Below are 13,270 nucleotides of genomic sequence, written 5' to 3'. Positions count from 1 at the left end.
TTAACGTAGTAATTCGAGTAGTTAGTCGGATTGGCCAATTGGACCGTTCAAATGATTTATGCTGGCCATAAATACAAGAGATCTGCACTAAAGGCCATATATCAATGCTGTGCGTATAGCACATTTGAGCAGGTAACAAATCGGTATGAAGGTACATACATATGTATATGTATATATACAAGTATATATATTGGAATATATATCCTATATGGAGGCAACGGGCTGTTGCTGTCTAAGTGCAGACATTTGGAACACACAATTTCGAGGCGGAGTCGAAGCACTAAAACGAATCTTTAATTGCTACTTGACGCCCGTCGGGACAGACGGAGAGAAACAGAGGGAGCGAGAGAGTGAGAGGGGGAGAGCGACTCCTGGCAGTCTTCTGATTTTTATTAAAGTTTCAATGTTTTCTTTTTATGCACCTTCACCAAAATGAAAGGAGTATATGGGTTCTCCGCAGTTCCAGGTTTGCTTTCTGTCCGTCCGTCCGTCTGTCTGTTCCTCCGTCCATGTATCCATTCGTCTTTCCGTATGAATGCAAACTACTTCGGCAAAGGACTTGAAATTTGTAACGTATAGTTAGGCTTATCCTGGAATTTTGAACATCTTGCTAGTCTTTAGTTAGTTCTTGAGATATCTTCTCAGATCCGCCCACAAGGGGCGTGATACAGAGAATAATACATTTTACTGGCAGTTGAATATCCTCAAGACTTTAATACTTGAATGTAATATTATTTTGGAATATATGTATAATCGAGCTAACAATCCTAAATCTATAAGATATGGCGAATGATTATTGGAGGAGTTTAAATATATTGGAAGATTGGCAGATTTTTGGCGATGAGTGAGTATTCTGCAGTCGATACAGCCCGACTGGGAGAGTCTTACTTGTTTATTTTAGTATTTTTGGCCAGGCTCTGCGATCTGCATGTTTCTTTTTCCTTTTTTTCTGGTTTTTTATGGCTCTTGAGTGTTGCCAGCGGCATTTAAATTATGATTATGGCTCTGGAGCGTAACCCAAGTGGCTCGACTTCCCAAACTCAACTCGTATCGGCATCGGCATCGGCATCGACATCGCATCGCATCGGCAATGTTTGCTGCAAATGTTTTCAAGTGGACGTTTGCGAGGAGCAATTAAATCTGCCTGCCACATGCCCCAGCCTCGTTGCCTCTCATCGATTCGCCTGCGCGTCTCACTCGCTCTCTAATCTAAATGGACTGCATTTATGTAATTAACGCCATCAAATCATTTGGCCCCAGCCGACAACAGCAACAGCAACGAAATGGAAAATTGGAAAATTGAAAATGGAAAATTATCGTAAAACTCAAATGCCGAATATGAATAGAGACTTCGTTTGTTATGATTTGTTGCATCGCGTCTTGGCCCAATTGCAGCAAACTACTTGAAAATGGTTTTTAATGAAACATCTCATTTGTAATCGATGAGGCTGTGCCTCCAATTAGATGAGAGCTGCAACTATTTTGAAATCCATGCTGAAGTGCTGCTCTTTAATGTGAGCATAACCTCACACTTAAAGCACATTAAATGCCGAATACAATGGATCTATTGAAATCGAAATGTTCCCATAAAAGAAACTATAATTTCGATTACATACTCACTGCTTAATAAGAAAATAATGAATATTTTTATAATCTATTACAACGTAAAATCTTCGATTAATCTGAAAAATAATTTCCAAGTTCAATTTAAGCGTAAAAGATTATAAAAAGAGTAAAGATGTAAAAATAATTTTAAATGTCTAATAGAATAAAAGAGTAATATTATATCTATCAAAACTTGGAACTACTGGGAAGAAAGCTAAGAGAATGAAAGAAGACGATCGTATAGGCTATTATTGCTGATTAAGAATATATAAACTATATGGCCATACCTCTTCCTATCTACAACATTAATTTCAGCCAAACAATTATAACCTCAGCTCCATGGTATGTAAATGCATATAATGTTAATTTCACGATGCATTACTTTGTTACATCTCAATTATTAGAATGAAATAGAAATCCCCTTCTCGTATCGAGTTCAAACCACAGTACACATTGACAAACTAGTTGAGTAATACGATAAGATGTATGCGATTCAGAGTAGGTGGAGACGGAGGACGTGATATTCGTGCAAGTAGGGGGGCTGCGGGCTCTCGCGATGAGCCGAAGCCGTACCGCAGCGCTGCTGCCGCAGCTGCTCCGGAAAGTAACGCCGCTCACCGTCCAGAATCGGGTCTATCGGCTCAATAAACGTAATCAGTTGACAGAGCGAACTGAGCGAGTGAGCACCGAGCAATTGAACATGCACACCTTGGAGGCGAATGCGACGCGCAACTTTGCTGGCAATGCGTCACAGGTCCCGATTGAGCCCTGCTTTCGGTATACACCTGAGCAGGTGGCGTGCGCCGGGGAGCAGCCGTATGTGTCGGATGTGGTGCTGAGCAAGGAGGAGCGGCGCGAGTTCTTCTATGGCATTGAGATAACCGCCCAGAACAATGGCAAGCTCACCTGCGTGGACTTCAACAGCTTTCTGCCCATCTTGCCCAGCTTCATCAGCATTGTGTGGCTGCCGCACTATTGGAACGTATCGCCCCTGGAACGGGTGGAAACGCTGCAGATGATACGAAACCTGGAGCCCTACATACCGGCCATGCCCCACTTCAGCGTCTACAAACAGACCGAGGAGCGTATCAACGAATTTTTCTCCCTCAACTTTAAGAATCTGCTGGCAGTCAGAGGCGACATGCGGGACGACAACCAATTCTATCTCTTCGGTCATCAGCTAGTCGAGCATGCTCGACGTGTGCGCAAGGGTGAGTACTTTAATCTTCCTCACACACTTTTCTCTCTCTCTCTCCCACTCTATCTCTTGAATTCTAACACGGTTTCCTTTTTATCTGGCAGAATATATATCAATTGCTGTTCCTGGTTACCCGGAGGGCAATAAGAAATTAGATTTGGATCAAGACATAGCGTTCTTAAAGAACAAGGTAAGAGTTAACTAAAAGAAAAATACGTGTCTTAAGTTACCCTGTAGCTAATCTTAATCTTAATAATATTGCTCGATATATTCCTCATGCTTGAACTACTCTGTTCTCATTTTGACTTTTCTATTGAATTAAAGGCGTCGCTTTTGGCCATTTGAATGCAAAATTGAGCGAGAATAATAAGAAATTTTATTTGTTGTTGAGGATAACAAGGGATTTTTCTTGATTTTATCTCCTTTACATCAAGCAATATTAAGTCTCAAACGAACTACAGGGTATTGTCTAGTCACCCATATCACATGTCATCTCGATCAGTCTTGTTTTTATTCCGTTAACCTCATTCAATAGTATCTCATATCAGCGCTGCTCTCACAGCTCTTATCCCTCTTATCAGCATTCGTCTCTCTCACTCTGGCTTTCACTTTTACAGGTTGATAAGGGAGCGGATTTCGTAATCACTCAGATGTGCTACTCGGCGGAGCTGATAATCAAGTATGTAAAAGCAGCTCGTGACGTCGGCATTGTAACGCCCATAATGGTGGGCGTGGTGGTACCCGAGTCATTGAAAGCCTACAGAATAATGGAGAAGATCACGAAAATCACGCTGCCAGAGAAAAAACTCGCCGAGCTCGAGAAAGTCCAGAAAGATGATGCAAAGGTGCGCGAATTCTTTGTCCAATTGGCATTATGCACCATTCTACAGGTACTGGACGCCAAGCTAGACGTGTATGGCATTCAGTTCTATACGATGAATCGTTTTGGTGCCGTGCACGACGTGCTTCGTGAGCTGCGCAAGCTGGGCATATTGAAGAAAACGCCGCCAGATGCTTGCGAAGATGCTTAGTGGTAGCACATTCAGACTATCTATCAAAATTTGTAGTTTTTTTTTTTTTTTTTTTTTTTTTTTACAGAGGGAACCAACGAAAAATTTAAATAAAATCGTATTAGTGAACCGTTTGGCCTATTATTTATTCAGCTGAACTCATAATGTAAAATACCATCACTAACCAGAAACAACAACAAATTCGCAAAGTTTTTACAGTTTCAGCAGCATACACACATTTATTTACATATGTAAATACATACACTTATGCTACCCAACCACTTATGTTGCCAAACACAGAGAAATATCCAATCGCATCAACGCTTAAATACCCTTTAAACGATCTCATCATATGAGCGAGTTGAAATCTTGAGCAACAAAGCACATACATACATACATATAAAATGTAAAGCAACATACATACACACACCTACCACATGCATGCATAAAGTCGAGTGAGCAAAATTGAGAGTAGGATGAAAGGCAATAGCAAAGTTACAAAAGGCAGCACCCTCTACCTGCCGAGCTGAGCTTACGCCTTCTCTATCTTCCTTGCTGACAGAGCGAGAGCATCTGATCCGAACAGCCGATTGTGAAGAGAAACAAACACTGTGCCTCTCGCTCAGATTCTTGTGTTGAAAACAGTGCTTCCTTTGCTTGCCTAAGTACAGTGTGCCAATAAAGAACTCTTGCCAGTATAAAATTGTATTAAAAGTTGCACTTGCAAATAAATATATGAGTATGTAAGTTTGATATAGTTTTAATTATATAATATCATTTGTATATATGTATTATTGAATGAATTATGAATCCTTTTATATTTATTATTATCAATAACACAGCACTTATAGCAACACTTTTTCCTCATCAGCAAAGTGCTTTCACAACTACTGTGAATTCAGATTTGCGTTTTGCCTATATGCAGATTCCGTTAGAATTGTGCTCAATTCTTCTCTTTTCTCTCTTTGTGCCTTGTTGGTATTGTGTTTAGCTAACGATGTGTTTAGTGTGTGTGTGCATTCTGCACGTAAATGCACAAGAGTCTGGCAACGCTCTCAGCACAGATGTTCTATTAGAATGCAATTTCTGGAATTTTGAATGCGAACATGCTAAGAGCTGGCAATGGAACAGTTGCAGTAGAGGAAATCTCTGCAGCAACCTATGCAGAGTTTCTGCAAAGGCACGAGTGTGTCCTGCGCGACGAGGTGACCATGCTGGGCTTTAAGGCGGCCATCGAAGCCAACGCGGAGCTCTTTCGTCAGGCCACAGTGCTCGAGGTGGGCTGCGGCAGTGGCTTACTCTCCCTGTGGGCAGCCCAGCAGGGCGCGGCCAAGGTCATTGCAGTGGAACCGAGCGCCGTTTGCCAAGTGGCGCGTCAGCTGGTGCGCCACAATCGCTTGGAGCACGTGATCGAGGTGATCCAGGGAAATGTGCAGCAGCTGCAGCTGCCCCCCGTCGACATCATCGTCTCCAAGTGGATGGGGTAAGCCCATGCCCAGTGGATAGGCTACTCTACACCTTCCTTCCTCTACTTCCAGCGCCTGTCTGATGTACAGCTCCGCCCTGGAGGCTGTGATCTATTCCCGGGACAAGTGGCTCAAGCCGGGAGGCCGCATCTTCCCGCAGCTGGCCAATCTCTATATGGCCCTAGCCGAGCAGCCCGAGGAGCACCCAAGCATGCCGGATTATTGGACCCGTTACTCCGGCCTGGATTTGCACCTGGCCTGGCGCATCGTTCAGCAAACACCTGTCATCGATTGCATCGACGCTGCCCAGGTGACCACCCAACGGCAGCTGCTGCGCCGCTTCGACCTGAGCACGCTTAGCGTCCATGAGCTGAGCTTCACCGTGCCCTTCCGGCTCTTCAGCTTCCGTCAATCCCTGGCTAAATGGTTTCTGCTCTACTTTGACTTTCAGTTCCCCAAGCTGAAGCCAATCACCACGAGTCCAAATGCCCCGCCCACTCAATGGAAGCAGACGCTCTTCCACATCGACGCCCATCTGCCGCTCTGCGTTCGGGATGCTGTGAAGGGCCAATTCCAGGTGAGGCGCGCCACCCGTCACCTGGACTTTGACATCGATTGGAGCTTCAAGAACAAACTAGTTCACGTTCCCATGCACAAACAAATCTATCGCATGCAGGGCGAGCCGAATACTATTTAAGCGATATTGGATATCGAAAGAAGTTATTTTTATATTTTATATCTATAATAATATATTTTAAGTATGTATATTTTATATTTTAATATACCTGTTATATTTTCATTACAATTTTTATCATAGTCTTTCAAGTAACTATAATATATTTTATATTTATCATTTACGTAAATTTCAATGGAATGTATATAGTTTTAGTCATCTAATTGATGCTTTTTAAATTATACTCTATAAGACATTTATATTGTGAATTAACTGAATAATTGAAAATATATAAATATAAAATGATAATTAATTAATTTTGTTAGTATATAAATATTAAGAGAAATCAGAGTTTTCAAAATTGAAAGATATTATTTGTATTCATAGTTTTCATGTTGCCTGAAAAGCCAAAAAAAAAAAAAAAAAAACATACAAAAAAAAAAAAGTTATTATTTTTAATAAGGAAATCAAATCTATGTTATTTGATTGTTAGACTAAAATAAGAAATTCATGAAGATATGATTTTTTTATTTTATATTATTTTTAATATTACATTTTATTATAATATCTTATTGTATATTATCTTGTATTATATATTCACTCAAAAATGAAATATTTGTATATCAAAAATATGATATCTTTATGCATAGATCATCCATAATAAATTTGGTTTTTCCTACTAAAACTGATGTTTTCTACGTCTGCTTCGCAGTCAATCAATCAATCAATCAATAGTTATTTCTTTGGCTAAAACCAACTCTGATAACAAATGATGCTTCATGACGGATTTCAGATGCTGCAGCTGTTTTTTTCCTTCACTTTTTTGACTACGAAATGCAGCTGATGGCACATGCAAAAACATCAAAAGAGTTAAGAACTCAGACACTTGAGTCAGTCAATATCCTTATGGGAGCGAGAGAGAGGTGCGGGGGGATGCTGCTCTCAGCTACTTTGTGCGTCATCATTGTCATCAATGTCAGTCAATGTCAGCGACGTTTCAAATCGTAATGCGTAGATATTTCTTCCTCTTCCTCTTCTTCTTCGGTTTTTTGTGCTCATCCAGGAGAGAGTGTTGAGTATATTAGTTTTGTGAAATGTCCGTGACTTGAAATTCGGAACATATGCATATGGTGAATCGGAAAATATAGTTTCCGGGATCTCAGAAATCAGAATAGTTGAAGTGCTGGGGAGTTCAAGTTTGGAATATATACTCGGGTTGACAGTAGAAAATCAATAAGACATCGATATATTAAGGATATATCTATGCCCATTGGGGGCGTGGCTAATCTAGGAGGATTTTTATGTTCTATAGCTGGAAAGCCCATGTTTGACACGTGAGTTACTGTTAAGATTTAATAAAGGTTGATAGAAAATTAGTCGTGAAAATCGGATCCCACTATATTTATACAAATATATACAGATACATACGGAGCTCGAGCATTATTAATGCCAGATACCAGAAATTTGGAATATATACTCTTGTTGACAAACAGTAATATGTTAGAAATAGGGATATGGATGGGATCTCCTCACGTTTGGGCCGTGAGTGAGTATTCTGCAGTCGGTAACGCTCGACTGCAATTTTCTTACTCCGTTTTTTTTTTTTTGCTAAATAATAGAAATGATGCGTCATGGCACCTTTTGCCAACCGGGCTAGGGCCTGGTGCGACGCGGGAGGCGGCAGGCGTGGCACACATAAGGGTTGTCCGTGAAGGAGGTGGCGCATTGCGAAAGCCTTTTTGACAAAAACAACATTTGACATTTGTAACTTGCGGTTGATCGGCCATGGTGAAAGGATAAACGTTGCCAGGCAGTGGGACTACCTACTACCCCTGCCCCAACCCCAACCGTTACACCAACTTCAACTCCAGCTCATCATCATCATTACTCTCTCTCTCTCGCTCTCTCCCTCTTTAGAGGGGTTGCTGGCTGTTGTGCCAGCATCTTCGTATGATTCGTATTTTTGCAGCTGTTGTTATCGCTGCTGAGCTTGAAAAATGATGTGCGAATTCGTGTGTGTGTGTGTGTGTGTGTGTGTGTGTGTGTGTGTTTTCGCTTACAACAATAACAATAACAACAACAACAACTATCTACAACAACAAACATCGCTCTCTAATGGCCAAGCAGTGCGCACTTTTCACAATTATTTATTGACAATTAAGCCAAACAAATGTCGTCGTTAGAAAGGACAATAAGCGTATATTACGCATACGACACGCTGTGCAGTGTCCTTTGACCCCGTCCTGCTCGTGAGTTGCCAAATAAATTCCCTGCGGAACTCGCCAGAAAACTTTCTTTCCCTTTCACTTTTACTTTCTTCTATCTCCTTCATTTCTGCTAACTTTGCTGAATTTTCAAGTTATTTGTTTACTATGATTTTTTATTTTAATTAAAATTTTATAGGTTTCTATAGTCCATGTATTTTTAAAAGTGTCGTAATTATATATAATCAAAATATTGTCACGAAATTAATTTATTTTTAATTTGGTTTCTTTTCTATTTTTTTTTTTTTTATTATTATATTAATTTTTTAAAATATTTTATTCCTTAATGATCTAAATTTGTTGTGATTTAAATCTGTTAAGTTAATTTAATTTATTATAAAAAATTAAATATTATTTTTATTTGTATATTATTTTAATTTATGTAATTTTTAAATATTTTGTTCATATAAATTGATTTATTCTTAATTTTTCTTCATATTAATAAATATAAATATTTTGAATAATTAATTATATTCTTTGCAACTAAAATTTTAAAGTTAATGGTTTTGATTGTAATTTGTCAATCCACTAATTATTTATATATGTAATTAATACATATATATATATATATATTATTCTAATAAATAATAATAATATTAGTTCTAATTTTCAGTTGAAATGCGAATTTGTCTATATGTATGTAGGTATATATAAACGTATGTATGTATGTAAATAAATTTGCAATCCATTCGATACACTGCCTTATCGAATGTGCTTTGATGACATACAAAAAACACTTAAGAATCTTAAAAACAACAGATTATATAAATTGAATATTTTCTTTTTTTCTTTTTTAAATATTTTTTTTTTTTTATTATTTCCATTTTAGCTTCGATTAATGCTATTATAAACTGGAAATAATTGTTGTTAAATTTGAGCTTAATAACTGATAATTTGCTGAATGTTGAATATAACCATTTAAAGCTCGAATTAAAAATATTCAAAATATTAAATGAGAATGTATGTATGTGTGTATGTGCATAAATATAAATACATACATACATACATCTGTATGTATGGATATCGTATATTCTTATATATTATATTATAGATTATAAATTAATTTGCAAGCGAATGCAAATTGTGCGACCAGTTGGAAGTTTGTTTATTCACTTCGTATAAGGGGGGCTCGTTGCCAGAAAATTGAGTCATCAAATGGCTAGAAAACTTGGATGTTTTCCAGGCGCTTCAAATCTTTATGGCTCACAAGCAAAAGCTTATGACACACATACATACATACTATGTACATACATGTTTATACATATGTATGTATAGGTATTTGTGTGTGCGTGCATGTAAGTGTTTTCGCTTTTTATTCGTTTCTTTCCCCTTGATTTGTTATGCGTCGTTTAATTTGATTTCAAAACAAATAAGCGTAAAATGAGGAAAGCAGCGATAAACAAAACTAAAAAGCAAGCAACCTAACCAGCACACACACACATACACACCATACACGCTCGAAGTCAGGCCTATGAATTGTATCCGTATCTGTGCATCTACAAAGCAAAAAGTGAAAAACAAAGCACAATAATAACACCAACAACAACAACAACAACAGCCCTAGCAGCAGCGGCAGCAAGCGAATCAAGACAACACTTAAATAATCCGCTGCGGCACAGCCCCCATGCAAAGCCGCAGCGAAGACAAAGATAGAAACAATGAAACAAGAAGAAGAAGAGAAGAAAACACATACATATATAAAGTTTGCGCTAGTGTGTTATTGCGGGTGGGGCGACGGTGGCAGAGGTTGGCAAACGATCTGCCGAACAAAGGAGCGGCCAGCAACAGCAAAAGCGATGAGCGAAAAAAACATCAACAACAACAAGCACAGTGTATAAGAAATGGAAAAAAAATTAAATAGAAGCGAAGCAGGCGAGCCAAGTCACGTTCACGTTTCGCTGGGTCGAGTGATCTGCTCGTATGGCTGTGTGAGTAACGGGGGGAACAAAACAGCTGAGCGACAAAACGTGCCCATGCGAGTGTGTGTGTTGAGTGAGAGAGAGAGCGAGAGAGCACAAGAGCGCAAGAATATGAGTGATCTAGCTAAGAGCAAAGAGCAGCTGTTTTGGAGTGAACTTGGCTGTAAGAGAATGCAAACGAAGAGCGATTTGACTAGAGCTAACATGACTAAATTGAGCTCTCTGTACATAAGAGTGTATGAGTATAAGAGCGCAGCCACTCTTGACGAACAATCACTCAATCTTACAGCTTTGCTACGCACAGCTGTGACTGATAATGCTAAGAGTAAAAATGATACGGTAAGAACCCAGAAGAGAGCGTTAGAAATACAATCTGAATAATTGATGTTGATGTGCGCTCTTGAGTGCAATTTACATTGAGGCAAAGAGTTACACGTGCGCTCCTTAGAGATCGTCACTGAGCACTGCGCTCAATGGAATAGTGTTCACTCAGAGCGTGAGAGCAAATGGGAGAGCGACGATGAATAGCAAACGAGTTGAGGTAGTGTAGTTCGTGTTGCTTATGCCTGTGTGCATATAATATATACAAATTTATGTGTGTACACACACAGAGCGCAAGCAGCGCAGCTGAGCTGAAAATAAAAAATATATGTAGATATATGTATGTATGTATGTACGTATGCATAAAGAAAAAAACAACACATTTGTTTACGGCAAACAATAAATACTGTGCGCTGGCTTGGGGCTTGGGGCGTGTGGCAGGGGGGCAGCGTTGCATACTAACTAACATGCATGCATCTAGTGGCAGCATGTGGCACGATGTTTTGTCGTATCTGCATCTATACATTGATTTTATTATAGTTTTTCCTCTTATAGTGCAAGCACACTACACACTTTATATATATGTAGGTGTGTGTGTGCGCGTGTGTATGGCGCAACGACCGATAGCCTGTTTATATACATACATACATATGCATGTATGCCAGCATGTGTGTGTGTGTGTGTGTATGCAGCTATTTAGCTACTTATTTAGCTAAAGCTATAGCTGTAGCTGTAGCCATGCTCTTGAACAATTTACGCTAGGAAAAGTCGCTGCGCTATTTGCGACCTGCCTCACAACAATTTGCATACGCGCGTTCGTATAATACACAAGCAAACGCAGAAACACACACACACACATGCAAACGCACACACAGGCTGCAGATCGAACGTGAGCGAGCGCGCGAGAGCAGCTACATAAGTACACTCACACATACATGCATACGTGTGCATTAATTGGGCGCATGCAATGGGCAAAAATTGGCTCATGTGTAATTTACGCGAAATTGTAACAATTTTTAAAATTAAGTCACATTGTTTTTTTGTTTTTGGTTTTTCGTAGTGTACGTTATTATTACATTACCAGTGGATCAATAAACGAAAGTGCGCTTTGCAATGCGTGCACAAAGAAATGAACAGATAGAGAGAGGCGCAAAGAGGAGCTGTGATTGGGCGAGAGGCCAAAGGTTTGTCACTTGGCTGCTGCGCTGAGTGGGAGTGAGAGGCAGAGTCCATAAATATGTATATTCCAATTGGAAGCTGGAACAGCAAGTCTTCTCAGTAGTAGCTTATACATGTTTGCATGTAGTTGTATAAGAGTGTGTGTGTGTGTATATATTAGCTAATGTGGAAAATATATCATACAGAAATATTAAAGAATGTGTTTAAATTTAAGTAGACAAAAATAAAATTCTTATCTGTGCTTGACTCAATTTTACTTTATTTTATTTTATTTTTTTAATTTTGTTGTTGCCGATAAGAAAAATTGTTTGTGTGCTTGGATAATTTATAGACAAGTCAAGCGCGAACCGGAATAAAATGATTATTTTGAGAAAAATAAAGAATGAGAAAGAGAGAAAAAGCAAATTATAAACAAACATCAACAAAGAAACACAAAATGAGAGGGACTGTTAAAAAGAGAGTGAGAGAGGGCAGAGATACACAGAGGAAGCGTGAAAACACGGCGAAAAATGTTTAGTTCAGTCCGCTTGGGCCGACCGCCAGACTGCAGCAATATCGTTTGATCTTTTGGCTGGGGTCCCTCGCAGTCCGTCAGCTACTCGCAGATACAGATACAGACATACAGATACATCAACAGCTAAAGATACGAATACATCCACAGCAACTAGAGACATAAATTGCAATTGGCAAAACAAATCGCGACTCAAATTGAAATGAAAATCGAATCGCAAAATTTCATATTTTTCATCTCGTTTTCTGTTTTCCGTTTCTTGTTTTGTTTTTTGTTTTGTATCTATCGAATACAATTTTCATGCTGCCTCAACTGTTGGCTTCACGTTCGCACATTCGTTCAGTGGCTTTTCACACAATTTTCTAATTTGTTTCGATTTGACGCAAGTTTTGCACTCGATTTGGCAACTTTCATTTCGAATTGCATCAGTTCATGACTTTTTCTCTGCATCTCCCTGCCCCATCACCCCATCTCCCTCTCTCTCTCTGTCTCTGCTCGAACGGCAGCCCAATTGATTCTCAACGCCTGCTGCCAACATTGGCGCTCGTCCATCAATTCGAAATGCATTTGAATGGGAGCCAAGATTTGTGGCAACGCAGCAAATGCAGAAGAAGAAGAAGCAGAAGCACCGCTTCGCCATCCATTGCAAGAAATCAAGAATCGAAACACGCTGCTGCTCTTGATTTATTCGCCCATAAAACTTACATAAATACAATTGTAAACGAGCAATAACTGAACGACTAACAGATACCCTAACCACAAAACAATGAAAGGCTAACATGAAAAGGCCTAAGATTCTTTCACACAGAAACGGAACGACTGAAAGATACCCTAACCACATAACAAGGAAGAGAAAGATGAAAGATTCTGCCATATAAAACTGAACGACTAATAGATACCTTAACCCTAAATAACAATAGTCGAGTGTAACTAAATAATTCCTCAAGAAAATTAAAAGTAATTACATATAAATGAATAATATATGAATTTGTTAACAATATACAGAAATAAATAATTTATATGTATGTATATAGTAATTTATATATATATATACACCTCTATAATCCAATGAAAACCCCATTTGTAATTGACTTTGTTGAAGTATTTTGTTGTTCTTTTCAATT

At 38.9% G+C, this 13,270-nt stretch overlaps 2 protein-coding genes across 2 annotated transcripts; both read left to right on the top strand.

Moving 5' to 3' along the window:
• The first annotated feature begins 2,035 nt into the window (after positions 1 to 2,035).
• Positions 2,036 to 3,942, top strand: LOC108652425 (uncharacterized). Its single transcript, XM_018102613.3, has 3 exons — positions 2,036 to 2,816; positions 2,908 to 2,993; positions 3,421 to 3,942. The coding sequence occupies exons 1-3, from the start codon at positions 2,162 to 2,164 to the stop codon at positions 3,832 to 3,834; spliced, it is 1,155 nt and encodes a 384-aa protein (XP_017958102.1). The 5' UTR covers positions 2,036 to 2,161; the 3' UTR covers positions 3,835 to 3,942.
• A 952-nt stretch (positions 3,943 to 4,894) lies between these two features.
• Positions 4,895 to 6,038, top strand: LOC108652423 (protein arginine N-methyltransferase 1). Its single transcript, XM_018102610.3, has 2 exons — positions 4,895 to 5,296; positions 5,352 to 6,038. The coding sequence occupies exons 1-2, from the start codon at positions 4,920 to 4,922 to the stop codon at positions 5,974 to 5,976; spliced, it is 1,002 nt and encodes a 333-aa protein (XP_017958099.1). The 5' UTR covers positions 4,895 to 4,919; the 3' UTR covers positions 5,977 to 6,038.
• Positions 6,039 to 13,270: the final 7,232 nt, after the last annotated feature.

Source organism: Drosophila navojoa, chromosome 4 (genome assembly GCF_054131105.1).
Source record: "Drosophila navojoa isolate 15081-1374.11 chromosome 4, UAZ_NAV_1.0, whole genome shotgun sequence".
NCBI classification, from domain to species: Eukaryota; Metazoa; Arthropoda; class Insecta; order Diptera; family Drosophilidae; genus Drosophila; species Drosophila navojoa.
This window is presented reverse-complemented; position numbering and strand designations above follow the sequence as displayed.

Bases quoted from the DNA above. Each gene is read 5' to 3' on its own strand.
- LOC108652423 (XM_018102610.3), top strand. From the start codon at position 4,920: ATGCTAAGAGCTGGCAATGGAACAGTTGCAGTAGAGGAAATCTCTGCA. The intron at 5,297-5,351 runs GTAAGCCCATGC...CTCTACTTCCAG, and splicing joins ATCGTCTCCAAGTGGATGGG to CGCCTGTCTGATGTACAGCT.
- LOC108652425 (XM_018102613.3), top strand. From the start codon at position 2,162: ATGAGCCGAAGCCGTACCGCAGCGCTGCTGCCGCAGCTGCTCCGGAAA. The intron at 2,817-2,907 runs GTGAGTACTTTA...TTTATCTGGCAG, and splicing joins TGCTCGACGTGTGCGCAAGG to AATATATATCAATTGCTGTT. The intron at 2,994-3,420 runs GTAAGAGTTAAC...TCACTTTTACAG, and splicing joins TAGCGTTCTTAAAGAACAAG to GTTGATAAGGGAGCGGATTT.